The following is a 20335-nucleotide window of genomic DNA, read 5'->3' as shown; positions in this document are numbered from 1 at the left end:
GAATCGGCTCTTGCGTGTCGTCAACTGTTAGACGCGCAGTTTCTCTTTGGTGTTCGAATGAGGAGGAGATCTCAAAAGTGAAACTATATAATAGAAGTGAAATAATAGATCTTCAATTACAATTTCACAATTTAATTTTTAATTTAAAAGTCTTTCCTGTGTTGTATTTAAATATTTCCTGTAGTGTTTTTTGTACTTTGCCTAGTGTTTCTCGTACTTCAATTTATTGTGCAGAGAAAGAGCTCATGGGAAACGAATATATATACGCAAAGAATAGGTATGTGCGAAAAAATAGTTATTATATATAAAATAATTATATATAATAACTATATATAAAAAAATTATTATGTATAAAAAAAACAATTATTATAATTGTAAATAGTTATATTGATCAAGGTAATATTTTTCGTAATTTCTTTACAGTTTTTTGGGATTAGAAGAATTTGCATTAAAAAATAATTAAATTGATTAGAAATTTAATTTTATAATATGATACATCCGGGATTCTTCTTAAAAAGCTGTGTTTTTTAAATCCGCCAACTTGCGATGGAATCTTGTAAATGTTTATAAATTCACCTAAAAAAATTATTAAACACTAAGAACTGCTTTCGACTGGTATTTCCATATTTGTTATTTTAATTTCTTATAAATAATTATATTTGTAATTGTCAAGAAAGAATAATAAAATTCAAAATATTTTCTATGTTTTTATTCTCAAACCAAAATATGTAATAATAAAATCGTTAAAGTTCGGAAGAGGAAATTACTGAGGAAATCTATAACGTATCATATCGCATTACTATAAAAAGTAAATGAATATTTTTCAAAAAACATTATTAATTGATAAAATTATATTTCTCTCGTAATATTTAATTCTATAGGAAAATTGTTAATTTAGTTTTAATTTAGTAATGTTAAATGGATTTGACAATTTTTATAAAAAAATTATATAAGAAATTTTACAATCTATTTTGAACAATTTTCGCAAATTTTCTTAATTATAAATAATTGTAGACTGTTTCTTCGAATAACCAATAATTAAGAGACATATAAAATCGTCTTCCGGAAAAGAAATATTAATATATAATCTCCCATCATGCTATATATTATCATTGCATCACATTGTGCCTTGACCTCTCTAAAAGTGACGTAAAACTGCGGGATAAGAAAAGAGAAAGTTGATACAGGTGCTAAGAGCAATAAATTGAATTGTTATCAATTGGGTAGGTAAAAATATTTTGCTGCACGGAAATTTCCCAGACGCACTGAGATAAGAACGTCAGCTATAAAAATATTACATTGAATTGCATATTCGCATAATTGTGTTTCGTATCGTAATCGACTTGCTACTTGATACGTGGGTAGCGTGTCGAATCTGAAAACGAAAGTCACGAGTCCAACGAAACGCGAATGAACAAGGTAGGCTTTATTATACTTCGTAGTTTCATTTATACTGTTACAGCTGCTAACTTCAGTATATAACTTGTTTTGCTACTAAAGCACTGCGATACTTCCCGTTATCGTGCAAACGTCAGGTAAAAATTTCGCTTGCATTTATAAGTATATAAATCTGGAGCAAAATAACAAATAACATTTAGAGTGTTATAAGCCGAGGAATTGATTTATGAAAAAAAATGCACGTGTTTCAGTCGTGTAACAAAATATTCACACTTGCTAACAATTTTTAACAGTATTGTGAGAAAATAATCCGACAAAAAGTTTTGACATTTAATAATCGCGAGTTTGCACGCGCGAAGCAACACGTGCGGACGTTGTGAGACAGACCACGCATTAATCTGTTTTGCATATAGTGCAGTGGACTATAGTGAACTATGTAGTGACGCAGTGCATCTTTTAACTGCAATAATTTATTTCTAAAGAAGTTAACGAGAGAGTTTGTATCGTCATTTATTGCCTACATCAAGCGCTCATGCTATCTGCGTCACGGAAAATTGGAGCATGGAAACCCATTTTGATCAATTATGCATGTTCACCAATCATGCGTCTCGAAAGAGCAACTAATCACCTAATTTTAATATTGTTTTTACAATTACAGAGCAAATTATTCTGAATGCAATTTTATATATAATTAACCAAATTTTAGCGAAGCTATTTATTAACCTTTTTGCTTACGCAATTCGGAAAATGGGTAGACGTTCACGTCATGCATACCTGCTTGCATCAGACGTAGTATGTCACTATAACTCATCGCACTTTACGTTGCAATATTTCAACTGATTGACATATGACATGTTGCTATCACGTAACTAATAGCATGTTTCCATGGGTGGCATTTTTTTCAGGGCGTTTTGCATTAAAATCGATACTGTCTATTGGAGCTCAAATAAAATTTCTGCATTTACGTACGCACTAAGTGTGAGCCACTTCAGCTAATGAAATACGTTATAACAGCAAAATTTCTGATGACAAAAATAATCGATCAATTTTAAGAAATTAAAATTGACTTTTACTATATTATGTATGTATATAAAATAAAAGTCCAACAAAATAAAAGTCAACACAAGATCTTTATATAAATGTAATATTTTATTAACATTCAAACTTTACATTTTGACCCTACTTTGGATCCTCTTTAGTGAAATCGCAACAAAATAAAGAAATAATATAAATTAATTTTTTTAAAAAACATTTATAGTAGAGCAATTTTTCAAAAGAGACCGCTGCAATCAATCTAGTGAAGTTTTGTCAAATTGATATCGTAATAAAGGAATACATAGTCGTCGTATAAAAATGTCAAAATCGATCAAAAGATTCTATCAAAGATTCGCTATGTCAAGCGACTGTCTTGTGAAAACAACGCAAAGGTAAATCTCGTGCAATTTTAATTTCATAGCAATTTCACTGAGGAGGACCTAAAATAGAGTCAAAACGTATAAAATTTGATTTTATTCAAATAATAAAATATTTTATGAAGATCTTGTATCGGCTTTTATTGGCTTCTTATTTTGACTTTTGTCTTGCAGAGTCTTTACGTATTGTGTTTTAATTTTATACATGAAATATTTGCTAAAATATTTGTTATTCGGGTAAAACGTATATAATTAATCAAAATTTTAAAATTATTTAGTAATGTCTCAGCAACATGCAAAAGACGTATCATATTTTCTGCGATTAAAATAGCACGTCTCTATCCAGTACAAGCAGTACTATTAGGTTTTTGAGATCGTTGAACTAAAATCCACTATCAGATTACTAAAATTTAAAATGGTGGATTCAGTGTGAAGGATAAAATACTTGAAAATTAAATCTATTCGATCCGCCATATTATATGTACCATTTTTAATGTAAACTATTAATAGCAAATTTGAAATCAGCAATCTTAAAAACATTTGTGCATAAATACATAAAGTATAAATCTTTCAAAATCTTACGCAAAATTACATTTATTCGTAGAAACAATTTATGTTGTATCGTATTATTGAAAATCAAACCTGTAAAAAATAAAAAATCTACAAAAATTGTATTTTGTTTTTTAGGGTATCTACTTTATTAAAAAAAAAAAAATATGCGTTTATCTAGAACAGTACAAATCAGTTTAATGTAAAAAAGTAGTATACTTTGTATTAATTTGTTTATAACAACAAAAGAGTTAACAATATTAAACAAATGGCCATTGGAAGGTCAAGATTGAATCTTTAGAACGTTGAAACAATAAAAAGTATAAGTAGCAAAGCGTATTTATAATATTTTTAGCATATTCTGACAACATACAAAAAATAATATTTTATAAAGATGTTATACGAATATTCTGAACATATTCTAACGACATACAAAAATAATATTCTATAAAAATGTTATAAAAATATTCTGAGCATATTATAAATATTATTCGTACATTACGCATAAAAACAGAATATTCCTATGACATCATGTTCTGTTGGGGATTAATTTTACAATATTCAATTTTTCTTTTTACAGGTGTTCAAAGGTTATTGATCTGCTTTACGCCTCGCGTAAAGTATTTGAGACCTGACAGAGGGTAGTAAATTAAATTTTACGCGGTTTCTCTCGTTGTGTGCACCCCAATAATGGACAACAGTAGAGTCAAAAGGCGGCCGAAAGGCGGCGCGTCTCGCTTCAACGCGGCATTAGCAACGAGATCGGAGTCACTTCGTCGAAGTAACAACGTCGTTTCCACACTTCTCTGCTTTACCTGCGGTACCTGCTTTGCCCTGAGTTTAATTTGCCTAGCGACATTACTTGCCTTGATAGACCAAACCGAGGCAGCAAGTCATAGTCGACACGGTGAGAATATAAAAAAATCCACCTGTTATCTGTGGCAAAGTGGAATAATTTCTATGATCAGTGGAGTAATTGCTACACAGTATGATAATAATGTGTCGTGCTTATTAATTATATCTCCGAACTCCAAGTTTTCGAAAAAGAAGTTTGTTCTACAACCAATAATGACAAAATCGTTCGCAAAATACAAGTCGGCGTTTATTCGTAGCGCATTCAACGAAAGTTTCATCAATGTGTTTGGGCTTTGTCAATACAGCCAGCAACGTGACAAGCCTTCTTGCGTGCCTCTCGTACTCTAGTCTCGTGATTGTGTGGCGGTAGATTCAAAAGTGCCTTTGTAGGTTCCGACTATTATCTTCGATTTGATACTGCGAAAATTTTCTTCTTGATATTTTAAAATTCGTTGGAATCTTTTACCACAAAAACAGCAAATCATGATTATTGGTATACATAAATTACTAGATAGTTCCTAGATTTCCAGAAGAAAATGGTGACAGATTATGTCTGTTGTTAAAAATATATTGTATTCAAGTTTCGTTGGCTATCAATTGATGCTACAAAAGTAATTTTTTAAACAAATTTACTAAAAATTCCTATATTCATTAAAACATTACAGTTTACAATTAGATATTTAAAAATTATTAACAATTTAATAAATTGTTATTAGATAAAAGTCTGGTAATCATGTAACTTTTTCTTTCCAAAAACGTGAAAAGTGGAAAAATTTCTTCACTAGCTTCAATAGTAAAACATTTTATTTTTCACGTTTTACTTTTCAGAGAATAAAAACAAAGTCACTTGATCGTTGTCTCGATGTTGTGAATTTAATTGTTATCAGATTTATTATCTTGAGAGATTATTTTTGCGTAAGAAGTGACCTTCGAAATTCAAAATTCTAGTTATCGATTAGACACGTAGATGACGTAGACATGTGTATGTAAGTACATGCCTGCGAGCTGTTTATCAATGCGACAGAAAGGGAGCGTCCAATCGGAGCCGCGCTCCGACTTCGCAATCAGCTGATCGAGAGGAAACTCGTGTCTAAAAAATGCTTTGCATTTTACAGCGGTAATTTACAATAAGCCAATTTAACTCGAGCAAATATTTTGCATTTGTATTCAATTGCAAACATTACTTCGTTGACAAGCCGCAATGATACATCGCTTTCCAAAAATATTTCAACCAGATCGTCGCTTCGATTTGGTTATAGTCTCTCCTTAAACTTCTAGGCTCAATCGACCGGTACACAATTTTTGCTTTCAACCTGCATTATGGAAAAATAACCGACTTTTCATTCCCTTGTTGGTTACATCAGCACGTGAGATCAATCACATATAATAATAACAGTCATATAAGGATAGCAGCTTCGATATTTAAACTAATATTTACTTGCGCGATATGCGACAATTATTTATGGGCACTTATAGAAATAATTACACATATTAATTTTGTTTGTAGATTCGAATACAGCAGAGACATTTATAACAATGTCTGATCCCAATGACAGCTTCAGATTGCCAAAAGAAGTCGTACCTACCCATTATGATCTCTATTTGCATCCGAAACTTAAAGAAGGCACATTTTCCGGAAAGGTAACAATCCGCATTGATGTTCACAAGACTACGAGAACCATAGCTCTTCATCAAAAGGATCTCAATATCACATCTGTGACATTAGAAACGCAAAGTCAAGATAAAAACCATGAAATTTCTATCTCGTCCATCAGCAAGCCTACAAAGTATGAAATCTTTGTGATATCAACTGAAAACGAGATTAATCCCGGATTGTATAACTTAAATCTAGAATTTGATGGAAATCTTAAGGACAAAATAGTCGGTTTCTACAGCAGCAAATATAAGATTGACAAAAGTGATACACGTCCTGAAAATGAAAAAACCAGGTAATAAGAATGTTTTATTTATTAATAAATAATATATACAACTTTTGAGAAATTTTTAAATCTTTTATTCGGTGATATGATAGAATTAATTATATAATTATGTGTATCTTATACATCTTTTTTATCAATAGGTACATTGCGACTACCAAATTCGAGCCAACTTACGCTAGACAAGCATTTCCATGTTTCGATGAACCCAATTTTAAAGCAAAGTTTTCAGTTAAACTGGTACATCCTACAGATGATGGCTACAGTGCCTTATCGAATATGAATGTAAAGGTACGTGATTAATTTTTAGTTAAATTTTAGTTAAATATTAATTAACGTTTCTCTGTTGAAAAATTTTTGAACAGTTTCTTGAGGAGTTTATATATATATGTTTTTTGTTTCAGAATACGCAAATAAATGCACCGGAACCTGGTCTAACAACAGCGACCTTTGAAGAAACTGTACCTATGTCAACGTATCTAGCTTGTTTTATTATTCATGATTTTATTGGCACAACTAAAATGGCAAAAGGCTTGAATGGTCAAGAATTTCCAATCAGTATCTATACCACAAGACTTCAGTCGCAGGCGAGAAGAGATTTCGCAGTGAATATTGGCGTGAAAGCTATCGAATATTACATAAACTTATTCAATATAGATTATCCATTACCAAAACTTGGTAAATGTGCAACAGTAATTTACGAAATAAGATTTATTGATTGAAATCAAATTTGTTATGCATAGAATTAAAAATCTTCATAAAATTATTTTTAAGCGTATTTGTGTATTTTAGATATATTAATATAATTTCACTTATTTGACAGACATGGCTGGTATTCCTGACTTTGTATCCGGCGCTATGGAGAATTGGGGTTTAGTAACTTATAGAGAAACAAGAATTCTTTATGATGATCATAATAATTCCATCTATGATAAACGCGATGTCGTTAACGTAATTTGCCATGAATTGGCACACATGTGGTTTGGAAATCTTGGTAAATATTTTATATCAATTAATTATATGGATTAACGTGAAATAGAAACGTATACTCTCTTTTTCAGTTACCATGAAATGGTGGAATGATTTGTGGCTCAACGAGGGTTTTGCTACATTCATGGCGTCTAAATGTTCAGATGCAATTCTACCAAACCGGGGCTATGTTAGTTTCTTAATGATCTAAACTTGATATAAATATTGATATAAAAATATAAGAATACCTTATTATTTAAATATTTTTTTCAGATGGAAGAATTTCCTGTTGAAGTAATGCAAAATGTATTCGTTGCCGACTCAAAATTGAGTTCTCATCCTATAATTCATGATGTCCAAAATCCAGACGACATTACATCTTTCTTTGATGGAATATCTTATAAAAAGGTTTATAATATTATATAGATTTATAATATTATATTGGTTAATAATGGCTTTTTGATATTTTTCACTAATTTTTTGCTGTACGCTTCATTTACTTGAACTTTTGTTTGTTTTTAGGGAGCATCTATAATCCGAATGATGGAGAACTTTTTTGGATCTGATGTCTTTTTCAGTGGGATTAGTGCCTATTTGAAAAAGTATGCCTTTCAGAATGCGGAGACGGCAGATCTCTTTAAAGCTTTGCAAGATATGGTCAGAAACGAAATAAAAGTACAAGATGTAATGGACACTTGGACGAGACAAGAAGGTTATCCTGTTATCAACGTGAAAAAGTTAGAGAATAAATTTGTATTAACCCAGGAACGCTTTCTCGATGATCCAGATGTCAAATCTGATCCTTCCAAATCAGAATATGGGTAAGTTACCTTATCTTAAGATAATAGCCGAACTTATTTTAAAATTATGTACATCTTACAGGTATCGTTGGACCATACCCATCGTTTATATCACTAACAGAAACGAAATACCCAGTCTTATATGGTTCAACAAGGATGATAATCAAGGTTGAGTTTCAATTTTATAATTAAAAATCTATATACGAATTATTTCTATGTTATTTTTTTTTTTACTCACTATAAGTCTCTATATTTTACAGTCGAGATCGAAGCCGACGAAAATACCAAGTGGATTAAATTAAATGCTGGTCAGGTTGGCTATTATCGAGTTAATTATGACGAGGAATGGAAAACATTCGAACACCTACTTCGGTCTCACCCTACGGTAAAGTCACGCAACTTTTTCGTTTCTATGCACTAATTATTATATGTACAATATTTTAAAAAAATGCAATTAATATGTTACTTCGTTATTCTTGCTTTCTAATTAATAAACTTTTTTGACGATTTACTTATTACATCTTTTTCCGATTTTTATCGCAGAGAATATCCGCATTGGATCGCGCGAATCTTTTGGACGATATGTTTAGCTTAGCCGATGCCGGTAAGATCGAATATAACATTGTAATGGAGTTAAGTCAGTATCTCTCCGAGGAGTATAATGTTCTTCCTTGGGCGGTTGCAAAATCGAAATTCATGGCGATAGTTCCTCTGTTAACCTCTATGAATGAGCTGTATTTTGCAGATTTATTTAAGGTAACGTAGCAATAAAAAATGTATAAATTATTATGACAATAGTTATTTTTATATGTATATAATGCTGACAGTCTTACGTCGCAAATTTGGTAAACCCCATCTACGAGGACGTAACTTGGACCGTTGATGATGCTATTGAAAAAGAAGTACCATCTACACACATTGACAATAGAGTGCGACCGACGGTAATCGCATTGGCCTGTGCAACGGGTTCGGAAAAATGTTTGCAAAGAGCAGGAGATCTCTTCAAGGATTGGCTACTGTTAAAGAAACCACAACATCCTGATATTCGGGAATTGATTTATTATTACGGTTAGTAACATTTTCTAATGTAATTATCAATTCCCCGTGTCCGATTGTATGTTGAGAAATTCTAATGATACGCAAAATTTTTCACTAGGTATGCGTTATCGTTCGGATCCGGACGAGTGGCGCGCCATGTTCGAAGTATTTAAAGACGAGAGCGATCCCAGCGAGAAAAATAAAATAATGATGGGATTAGCGGGCATAAAATCCACTACAATTTTAAAAGAGTTAGTACTAAATCGGTTATTTTTTAAATGTGTTTCTTATTTGAAATCAAATAACTTTTCTCTTCTCTTTTAGATACATTGCCAGAGCAATGAATGAAGATCATGTCCGCACTCAAGATTTCTTGAAATGCTTGATTAAGATTTCCAAAAATCCCGATGGTACATCACTAGTGTGGGACTGGGTGCGCGAGAACTGGATGTTCCTAGTCGGAAGATATACATTGAATGATCGATATCTCGGTGAACTTATACCATCTATCACAAGTTCTTTTGCTACAGAAACTAGGCTGAACGAGATAAAAGACTTCTTCGCGAAATATCCTGAAGCAGGTGCCGGTGCGGCCGGTCGAGCCAAAACTCTCGAAACAGTTTCGAAGAATATCAAATGGGTCGATAGAAATGTTAAAAATATCAATAACTGGTTGATCCACAACTGGTCGAGTGGAGCTAAGACGATCAGTTAAACGTACCAAAAAAAAGTATTTCAATATGCTGACAAGGCTGTCGAAAAAATATAAAATATACCGATTTTTAACCGTTATGCATCTTCTTTTTTTTTTAAATTTTGGTGTTACACGCCTCAATCATTGGAAGTCATAGACATACAATGATAATTAATTGTAATTTTGTATATTATTTGTATATTATTGTAAAGAACAGTTGTTCTTTGGAACGAAAAAGAGAAACATTCTTGTCTCTAAATATAGTGGACAACAAACCTGTCTTCAGATACTCCGAAATTACATTATGATCAAATCTTTTGGTCTGTCACGTCTATCCCGTGGTAGTGTGGTTATCAAGTACTCTAAATACCAAGGCGTTAATATGCATTTTGCGCGAAGCATATGCCTTTTATGCAACGCATTTACAAATCTTGATACTGAAATATATACAATTTTATAGAAATATAATTTTGCAATTAAATATAGCATATTTATACTGTTAATTAATGATTCTTTTCCCTCTAATTCTTATTAGCTCTTAAAATCCATTCTGGCATACTCGGGCCTTTTTTAAAACGTTTTCTTTGTAACTATTGTTTACTTTTTTTTTACATAAAAATACATGCATTCACTTGGTACCGCATTCCTTAGTGTCTGGCGTTTCAAATAAAAAAAAAAGAATTGTTAAATATGTTTTTATCAATGTTCTAAGCAATCAAAGTTGGCTGTATATTATACCTGGGTATAAACGTGACAAAACGGATAGAATGGATTTTAAGGGATAAATAAGACATAAAATTTCAGGAAGGTCGGATCTATTATGAGATCGATTGTATTACGTCCTATTTCTCTTATAATTGATTTAATACACATTCGATTGGCCAGTTATGGTTAACAAGATAATCTAGAGGGATGAGGTAAAAGTGTTTTAATTCATCGTAATACTGTTCGCGAGCTTGTTTCTCGCTTTACACAATGTGTAATATCTCTCTCTCTAGAAAAATTGTTTTATAAATGAATGGACGATCCATTTTTGAAATGCAGATTTATTTAAAAATTTATTTGCGCAGTTAATTGTGGTCAAGTTGCGCACGTGATCAAAATTTTAGCCATATGAAATAGAGCAATCCGTCTTGTTATTTCAGTTTATGATAGAAGTCGAAAATATTACGTGCAGGAATTGTCGATTACATTTCTCGATATGAGGGATATCGGTTGGCTGTGAAAGTACTTTTACGAGATAGAAAACATTTTGTATCTTATCGATAAAACGCAACGTAGAGATATATGAATTGCTGTTTTTTTTACACTATCAAGAACTCTGCATTATCCGAATAGACTCTGGTGAAGAAAAATATAACGCACAAATCCGAGACATAAAACAGATTTTAAACTGATGCACGTATCGGTTTAACGTTACGTAAACAGTGGGAGGGGCTCTTTTGCAGCATTGTGACATTTCGAGTATGACGAATACTGATTAAACAACTAATGAAATACGTAGCAACTCTGTAGCGCCAATATAAATAATGATAGCGTTTTTAATAAAGGTAGTCGCGAAAAAATATCTTTCGTAACGAGCATGCGCGCAACACTTTTTTATGATATACTTTATTAAATTGTTAATTTTCTTCCATGTAATATTTTAGAATATTCTTACTATGTCAGATTCTGATTAAGGTATTATGTACTTCTATAAATATTGATTTTAATTTGATAAAAACGTTTCGAGAAGATACTTATTTATGTGACAATTATCAATCATTTTCAAATTATTCCGGATGGTGTATTATATTTTTATAACATTTAATCTAATGTCCAACTATAAGGTTTAAGGTATTTAATTATTTTTCTGTAATTAACTGTTGACTTGCTTCGTACCCTTCACTCTCCATACCGTGAAAAACGTCCATTCTACAGCATCAATTAGTTCACAGAACGATGGTTCAAATAACGTGAAATTGAAATTACGAACGGGGTAGAAACGCCTAAATCATCCTACAGTTAAAAAATACCATTAATTAGTTAATTTCATTCTCTTTCATCCAATTAAAATAATACTAATACTAACTCGTGATAACATTGTCGAGAGACATCGAATTCCCTCTTTTTGAGAAAGTGTATGTACTTATATTCATAGACATACAAAGGGAGGTGAGTTGCTTGCTCCTCTTCTCCTCTTCTCTCAATTTTAGCAAAAAAAGATAAAGAAAAAGTCGTGAGATACGTGTGAGGTGGTGAGATATCATGATATCTCGTATAATTCGTATTGAATTCTAAGAGCAATCGTTAAAATTACATTATTACAGTGTATTTAGACATTGTAGGTTACTAGTCACTGATTTTTCCTGCGTTTTGGCAAACGTTGAATTTCAATTTTGCAAGTAGCAGTAATTTGTACTCTCTAAATTTAATTTTGGAAAATATGTTAAATATTGATTTTTTAACTTTAATCTAGCTTGAAAACCTTAAATGTGACTTTCAAATAATGTAACTGAATTGTAATAATGTAATTGAATGTGTGCCGTAACGTGTGCATGCATTCGGTTTATAAAGTTATATCCTGTCGTGAGAGGGGTCGTGAAATGGTCGTGAGCCATTTGCATTACGAGCGTAAAACTGCTCTTGCGTCTTTATAACCTCATAGTGAACATTGCGCAATGCTTACTAACAGTAAAAAAATTTATTAAAAAAAATATATATTTTTTTAATATATTTTATAAAATGCACACTTTGTTTTGTGGCATTAGTGTAAAATTTACGAAGAATCATTGATTTGTGATTTTTTTATAATTAAAGTTGCCTTTCATGACATTAATTGTAAGTATTCCACGACACCCGTGCTATCTCACAAACACATTCTTTTCTTCCTTCTTCAATAAATTGTAAATTACATTTGTTCTTATATAGTAAGTGATAGAACTCTTGACTAAAACCAGTGTTGATAAGAATTGTAATGCGTTAATATTTACTGAATTATTTAAAAAAAAATAAAATTGTGTTTCACCATCCCTTCTCTCTTTCTCTAATTAAATTAGTAAAATGATTTTTACGACCAAAGTTAAACACTTAAATTGACCAAAACGGTGTGAGACAGTTTATGCTTAATTCCTTAGGAGAGATGAAAAAAATAAGAGTATTACAAAAAGATGAAATTAAAAAAAAACTTTAATAATTAAAACTATCAAAGATTTTAAAAAAAGCTGAAACTTTGCTACCCCCCGTCCCCTCCCTCTGACTACCTGAAATCCTGCATACACACATGCCTATATTACTTTGACTAAAATCACAGAAATAAGAAAAGTTTCTACGATCACTTACGGTCATCTGTTGGCGCTTCTATCTCGCTTTATCGCAGCAAAAATTTTAGTCGGACGATAATAAATTCGATCGAAAATTCTAATTACACACCCATGGCAAATTTTGTAGCTAAATGAAACATACGGAACCATACCTATAGCGTGTACTCTTTCCAATTTACGGAACAAAAAGCATAATTGGCCAAGTTTTTTTCTTCACTTCGACACCATACCTCGATAATCGCAAACTCTCCTCGTCTAATCTCTAATTCTAAATCAAGTTTTCTTTTTAATTTCTCTTGCCTGCTCACCGACGTATTCCTCATATACGCTTTCATCTACTGCTTATGTATTGTGATAGGTGAATCCGGTCAAAAGTTCACGTGAAGAAAGCTCTCCATTATTACGTTCTACTATTTATATATCTTTTTCATTCCCCGACGAGATTTTTCAATCAATTTATATTTTGGGAGAGTCAAAATGCTTCGCACGGAACAAGACGAATGGATTTCTTCTCCTATAATAAAATTTCCTATCCATTACATTACATTACTCAATAATATCACTCACAATAAAATGTTCTAATAAACACTATATTGCCTTTCGTGCTATTGTTGTAAAATTTATGTGTGTATATATGTACGTGTGTATATATTATATATATATATATATATATATATATATATATATATATATATATATATACATATATATAAAACGTGTTTAAAGATAAATGATTACAATCTTATTAACAATTTACATTCTTATTGGACTAAAAAATACATAATACACATACCACAAAATTCTATTTTACATTTAAAAAATATATATCACAATTAACATATCTTTTTGTGTAAAACAATCACTTGTTTGGAACTTAAAGTTTCACAAAAAGAGAATTCGTATAATTCGATATTACTCAACTTGTAAATTATCCAAATTTACATTAAACTTCACAATTACAAAAATTTTAATCTAATTTCAACTGACAAAGTATTTTTATCACGAAAGGTTAAGAAATGCATTTGTTTGAATTCAAATATAGCTGTAATTAAAATGTACAATTTCTTTGTTCGTGTATTTTGTAAAACATCAATAATATTTGCCATTTTTGCTATATAAAAATGCGTCAGTTTGTCGAAAGACTCCAGTAACGTTTCTCTTGAGTCTTACGACAAAAAAAGCATCTGTTTTTTATTGGAACAAACGCTACAAATTTTCTAAATGATTACGCAAAGTTGTTGTTTCTTTTGTCTCGGAGAGACCATTAGTAACAGAATTTCCAGCGAATTTGAAATCGATTTTTCCCAGAAAAAATGTTAGGAGTATAGTTTTTAAGAAGTAAGCAGTTAATAAAATGAAAAGCAAGTAAAATAAAAGAATAAAATTGCTGATAAGATGTAAAGAAATGGAATATTTAATAATAAAATTATTAAATGTAAAATTTTTTATAGCTTTAACGAATGTTTTATTTTAATAAAGAGTATTAATATAATTAAAAAATAATACTGAAGATTAAAGAATTTCATATTACTGTAGCATTAATTATTGGTTCGATATGTGGAGGATGTTCTGTATCTTTTATTTCACAACTTGTTTACCGAAACTGATTCATATCAACTTGTTAGTTTTCCTATGGGTGCACATGTGTTGCTAAATTATCATTAGACGTGCAGCGGAAGTGATGAATCATTTCGGCGATTAAAAGTTTATTGACGATAAGTCTACATGAAACAGCATTTGATCAAATCTTTTACACATTTGCAACTGATAAAAATCGCTTTTCATTCACACTATCTTAAATCATTGCCAAAACAGTAGTAATAAAAAAATTATGTGTTTAAATATTATATTATCAGTTAAATTGATGATTTTTCAAAGTATTTTAATAATGCGTTCAGAAATTGAAGATTGAAGGATTTAAAAATTTAATTTGACAATGAGACCCTTTATAACTATTTTATAAAGATATAAAATAGTTATAAAGGGTCACAAAATATATTTTCATTTAAAAAATATAGTAAATGAGTAGGGGGGAAACGATAAGAGAGAAAAAGAGAGAGAACTTATCAGAGTAAAAATTCACATCTTCAATAATTAGGGGACATTTTCTAATAATTAGGTTTATGTACAGATTAATTATAGATCTATTTTTCTGTAAGATTCTCTTTCCAATATTTATGCTAATTCAAAGAAAATCATATAATTCTATAAAAGTTTACTTCTTAAAAACTGTAAAGTATATTACAGAATTTTATAAACATGTATATCACAAATACATTTTAAAATAACTTTATCGCGATTAATATCCAATATGTCCAGATAAGATTGGAACCAGTTGAAAGTAGTTTGACAGTTTATAATATAATTGACAGCTGCTGTGCACTTATTTCTCATTTTCTTCCAATGACGTCGCAGCTATGTTTATGGTGCCCTTCGAATGCGTTCGTGCGTCACTTCGTGGTCATGATCAAGACTCCACGGGAGCTAAAAAGATTGTGGTAATTCGCAAGAAAAATGACGACGAGATGAATGTCGCTCGAGCAATTAATATCAACTTCTATGTCTTCTTCTCTACCTTCCACGAAGATATTTCAGCGCATTAAAAAGGATCGCTAAGGCTTCGCCAAGACTTTACTAAGAGATTTTCCTCTCTCGTCTCCTATCTTGTTCCGTTCGTAAGTAGAACAAAACTATAGTCTCGGTTAATCTCAACCTATTCAGTTCTTATAGTCTTACAATTTTCCTTGTTCCGAATGTGGATTCTCTACTAATGCACTCTCGCTGACGCACCGACTCTTTCATTTCAGGTTTACAAATGTATCTGCAGTTCTCTCCGCCTACGTGACTGTTTCCTGCTATGCAAACGTACACAAGAGCAAGCAGAATGCTAATTTTCAATTCGATCACGATCGTGCGCTTGATCCCATCCCAGTGCATTTTGCTCAACTTACTCTTCTTTAGCTCTTTTCGCAGCAGGAATCAACGACATCGTTAGAACCAATATTTTTTCGACTCATCGCGTCAGCAACCGCTGCAATTTTGATCTTTGATAGGATCGACAAACAATTTACAAAGAAAGGGCATGTCAACGAACATGCTGATGCAGTCCAACGACCGGATGATTTCACGGCTCGACCAACGGTCCTCAAAGATCCACCCGGTGATCATAAAAAAAGGAATCACCGCTTATCTTCAGGGAATTTCACGAAATTCTCTTCGTAATGTTGGTAGCTATTATTCCGAAACGTTTAACTGTTTCGCATTAACCGTGCACAGAATTACATGACAGCAATACGACGAAATAAAAGTCTCTCTGTCGTTTTGAAATATTGGTCAAAGCCCTATGGATACTTCCTCTGTTTTAAATTGCGGCAAAAATATTAAGAATTCACGTTGAGAGGAAGAGATTGAAAATTATTAGAATCCCGGACGAAACGTAAAATAACACAATAGGAAACGAACATTAAGTAAGGCGAGCTTTGTGATAAGTTTCTTTTCCCTTGTTGTTCCTCTTTCAAATAACTTATAGTTTTTTAATAGTAGCGCCGTAAGAAATGCGCAGCTTCTCCACGTATAGAAAAAATAATAATAATGTTTCGATATAAAGCTTCGCGCCGCTCTTGAGGGGCGCAATTTGCCCGGAGCTACGCAAAAAATAGCTCACGGAATCTACTCAACGGAACTTCGATCAAACTTCGCTAATAAGAAGATGAAAGAAACATTATACGCGCACGTTGTTATATCGATGCGCTACAATCGCGGAAAAAGGAGTAGAGAAAATGAACGTCGAATTGATAGGGGACGCATTAGAACGGCATTAATGAAATCGGGAAACAGACGATTCGTTTCTATTGAAAAGCACTCGCAATAAGAGAGGCATCGCGTATACTCGTAAGTACTTCAATTTCATTTTTCACCCGAGTGAAAAGGAATTGTTACGTAGCCTTGAGATGTATAAAAAATTCCGATGGCCAACTCTTATTTTGCAGAATTAGTAAGAACATATGACCGATGTACGCTATCCACACGCGATTAGATATATAATGTTGCACACACCCCCATGATCCATCACTAGTATTCTCAATTTCATCATTTTTGCCATTCTTTTATCTGCTCTTTTATCATGCTTAATGATTGTGTCAAATTGATTTGAAGTTACAAGCGTTAACAATGTAAAGCGATAGCATAGATAAAGCTGTTCTTATTAACGCAACTGAAATCAAGAAGCAATCACAATCCTTCGTTTATTGCAATTCAGATCAAAATTATACCCACTTTAATAAACTAATGAATAATGCCAAGCGCAAACAATGACCTTTAATTAAATTAATTAAAACGATTAAGGAGAATTAGCTCGTTATATTTGCAAATTTCATTACTCTGCAATTAGATGAAATCTCCGGTGAAATTGCCGTCTTGCGAAAACTGTACAATATCGAACACTTCGCAAAAGTAGCTAAATTATGTCTGCAAACTTTTCCAATGTTACCCTCGGCTTGCCACGAGTAAACTTCAATCCTAAAAACACACACACACAAACACATAATGATTTCATAGATATAGTTTGCTCGAATGGATAATTTCCTGCTAAACTGCCAGAAATAAACAAATTCTTGTTGAAAAATTTTTTTATAAGAAATTCAATTTTAAGCCAATAATAATAAGAATATGTTTTGACAAACGATTGTTCTAAAATAACCAGAACTACGTATCTTATTAATATTGTTATTATTGTTATTATTATCATCTTATTATAACCGTATAAAATATAGTCTGGAAGTATACGATTTAAAATACCGAAATATTTAACGCGTAATTCAGAAAACTTCGCAAGAAAGAAGCGCGAAATCAAAGAACCGTAAAAAAGGAAATTGCAAATCCTTTTGGATTTTAAAGAATCGTCCATGATCTATTTTCTCCGCTCGAAATTACATAACTTTGCAAACTTCAGCAAAAAATTGTTTATACACACGTTACGCGCTTTCCAATTCTTCTTCCCTTCGTTTTCAGACGCGCAATTCCCGAAGAGATAATAATTCCATTTGGCTTCTGTCGAGATTGACAAATACACGGAACAGAGAGATTCTGCTATCAGGCCTTCCTTTTTGTTGAGCGAGAAATAAAAGTGATCGTAAAATCGAAACGTTTGTTTCGTTGATAATCTTTTTTTTCATCATTATTCCGTTATATACGCGTGGGATAGGTTAATTTACGATTTTCGAATATTGCACGTTTGAGTTCACGCCCGAAATTGAGTCGAGCGCAATACAAATAAATTTTCAATTAACTTCTTGTTTAATTGCAAATGTTTAATTGGGTTACATGAAAAGCAGCTGTTGCTTTAAATCTCTCATTTCATGTTTTTGCATTATATTTTTCGCCATTTTATTTTATATTTTTCATTCCGTCACTTTTTACCGTCCGTTTCATGCATCCGTTTTTACTATTGATCTTGATTCATCTGTCTCTAAAGGCATTTTAATTGAAACACGTCCCCGCCGAGGTTGATTAGTGCTAACTGCTGTAAACTATATATCCGATCGATCGTGACCATTTAAACTTTAATATTGCATCGCACGCATAAATTTTTATGTTTGCACGTGACGATTATAAAAGCTGTAATAGGCAATTTAGCAATAAAAGCTCAGGCACTAAAACATAGAAAAGAAAATAAATAGATCTATATATATTCTCTGCATCACGAAATGTCATTTCAAATGCTGCGATGGTGATCCTGACGTTTCTCGAGACTATGTCGCGTCTATACAGCTTTAGTAGTACAAGTTCCCCTTCGTTATTTTCTTATGGCACAATGAACGGCCCGAGAATCACATATCTCGACGGCGTCACGTAGCGTCATAGGACCATTCTGGAATTTTTACGACAATACCGACTATTCTATAGTCTTTCATAGCAAGGTCATGAAACAAGAAATAGCAAGGCGTAGTGATTTTTCAACGCTAAAAGTGTACAGTGCAATTTCTGTCACTTTGAATGGAAGTTGTTTCTATTATTTTTCTTCATCTTTACTTTTGTTTAATTAGCAAATCAAACATTCCGATAACAAACGAAATCCTGAATTTTAGTATACAAGCAATGAAGCATAAATGTAGAAACGATTATTTACATTTTGCAGTAATTAAAAGAATTAATCAATGCAGTTATGCGTTACATATGAACTAATTAAAACTAACGCGACACATTTATATAACATATATTATAAAATTATAGTGTTTGTAAAATCGAGTAAAAAGTTTTGACTTAATTTTACGTCTTGGACAATTTGTTGATAAATTCAATCCGTCTGTGTGCTTACGAAAAAATGTGTAAATTTCATTCTCATAAAATGTTTTGTCAACGATCCGAGCTAAGTGAGTAATTTCTATTCCAACTACGTGGGGTAAATTCCGTCTTTTCTTCTGCAAATAGATGATAGTGCGCTGAAGGTATATAAAGAGAGGAAGTCCAGGTGGATATTACTCAGGGAGAGAGTAACAGAAACGATAACAGAAAAGAAACGGGAAAATAGGATAGTGTGCACTTGTGAGTCACGCAAAATGATCGAATAAAATTTGCATCGGTATGCTACGCTACTATTAGTGCGTAATACAAATACGCACGTTTCATATTTCTTCAATTTAGAGGGTCCTTTATCCCGAGCTCGGTCAATAAATGTTTTTTTTTATATATAATTTACTTTATGTACCAAGTCACCTAGTATCTAATTTTTCTCTGGTAAAAGAATTTACTTAGATTGATTTAATAGAAGAGCAATTGTAATTTTTTGTCAGTGCACTTGTTTGATACATAGCTTTTTCAAGTTTTGTAAATTTTTTAAACTCTGTCAGCGAAAAAATTTTAAAAATATACTGCTGTATCTTAGCTTCGTCATTTGGAATATTTAAAAATAGGTTATATATAGATATAATGAATGGTAATTTGTGTATATGAATTCTGAAAAAAAAAATTCTTAAATAAACAGGCAGTCTTGAAGGCAAGCATGTTATCACGCGTATGCATTTAATGTATGGATTAAATTTTTACACGCAATTTGTATACGTTAAAATTATACTAATATTAATTTCTATTATTTATACATATATTTGTTTTCTCTTTAAATAATGGAAATTAACATTAGTACGATTTTAACGTGTAAAAATTGCATATTATTTATATAAAGATAAATAACTTACAAAGTTCTTGTAAATTTAATTTATGATAAGTCTTTTAAGTATTCTATACCTCCAATAGTGGTTTTTTATACTTGTTTTCGAGACATTAAAGATAACAATTTTTAGCATTTTGCAGTAATTTTCTTTTAGAGATAAATTGTGAAAGTATTTGAATCTTAAAGGCAGCACTTTATGCGAATATTTCACTT

The 20335-nt window shown here is 31.6% G+C and overlaps 1 protein-coding gene across 5 annotated transcripts; it reads left to right on the top strand.

Moving 5' to 3' along the window:
• Positions 1 to 73: 73 nt before the first annotated feature.
• Positions 74 to 10930, top strand: LOC120357801 (glutamyl aminopeptidase-like). Of its 5 annotated transcripts, none has more exons than XM_039449345.1 (15): positions 74 to 277; positions 3940 to 4266; positions 5722 to 6163; positions 6295 to 6442; positions 6556 to 6829; positions 6975 to 7145; positions 7213 to 7310; positions 7394 to 7528; positions 7643 to 7941; positions 8003 to 8088; positions 8181 to 8305; positions 8464 to 8676; positions 8748 to 8988; positions 9077 to 9209; positions 9283 to 10155. In XM_039449345.1, exons 2-15 carry the CDS (start codon positions 4050 to 4052, stop codon positions 9671 to 9673), a joined length of 2973 nt encoding a protein of 990 aa, XP_039305279.1. In that variant the 5' UTR covers positions 74 to 277; positions 3940 to 4049; the 3' UTR covers positions 9674 to 10155. The 5 variants fall into 5 exon arrangements, with proteins under 5 accessions (XP_039305279.1, XP_039305277.1, XP_039305280.1 ...); XM_039449343.1 differs by lacking the exon at positions 74 to 277 and adding an exon at positions 1314 to 1419 and having other exon boundaries at positions 9283 to 10930; XM_039449346.1 differs by lacking the exon at positions 74 to 277 and adding an exon at positions 1514 to 1535 and having other exon boundaries at positions 9283 to 10930.
• Positions 10931 to 20335: the final 9405 nt, after the last annotated feature.

Source organism: Solenopsis invicta, chromosome 5, assembly GCF_016802725.1.
Source record: "Solenopsis invicta isolate M01_SB chromosome 5, UNIL_Sinv_3.0, whole genome shotgun sequence".
Classification (NCBI taxonomy): domain Eukaryota; kingdom Metazoa; phylum Arthropoda; class Insecta; order Hymenoptera; family Formicidae; genus Solenopsis; species Solenopsis invicta.
This window is presented reverse-complemented; position numbering and strand designations above follow the sequence as displayed.

Bases quoted from the DNA above. Each gene is read 5' to 3' on its own strand.
- LOC120357801 (XM_039449343.1), top strand. From the start codon at position 4,050: ATGGACAACAGTAGAGTCAAAAGGCGGCCGAAAGGCGGCGCGTCTCGC. The intron at 4,267-5,721 runs GTGAGAATATAA...TTTTGTTTGTAG, and splicing joins AGCAAGTCATAGTCGACACG to ATTCGAATACAGCAGAGACA. The intron at 8,089-8,180 runs GTTGAGTTTCAA...TATATTTTACAG, and splicing joins CAACAAGGATGATAATCAAG to TCGAGATCGAAGCCGACGAA.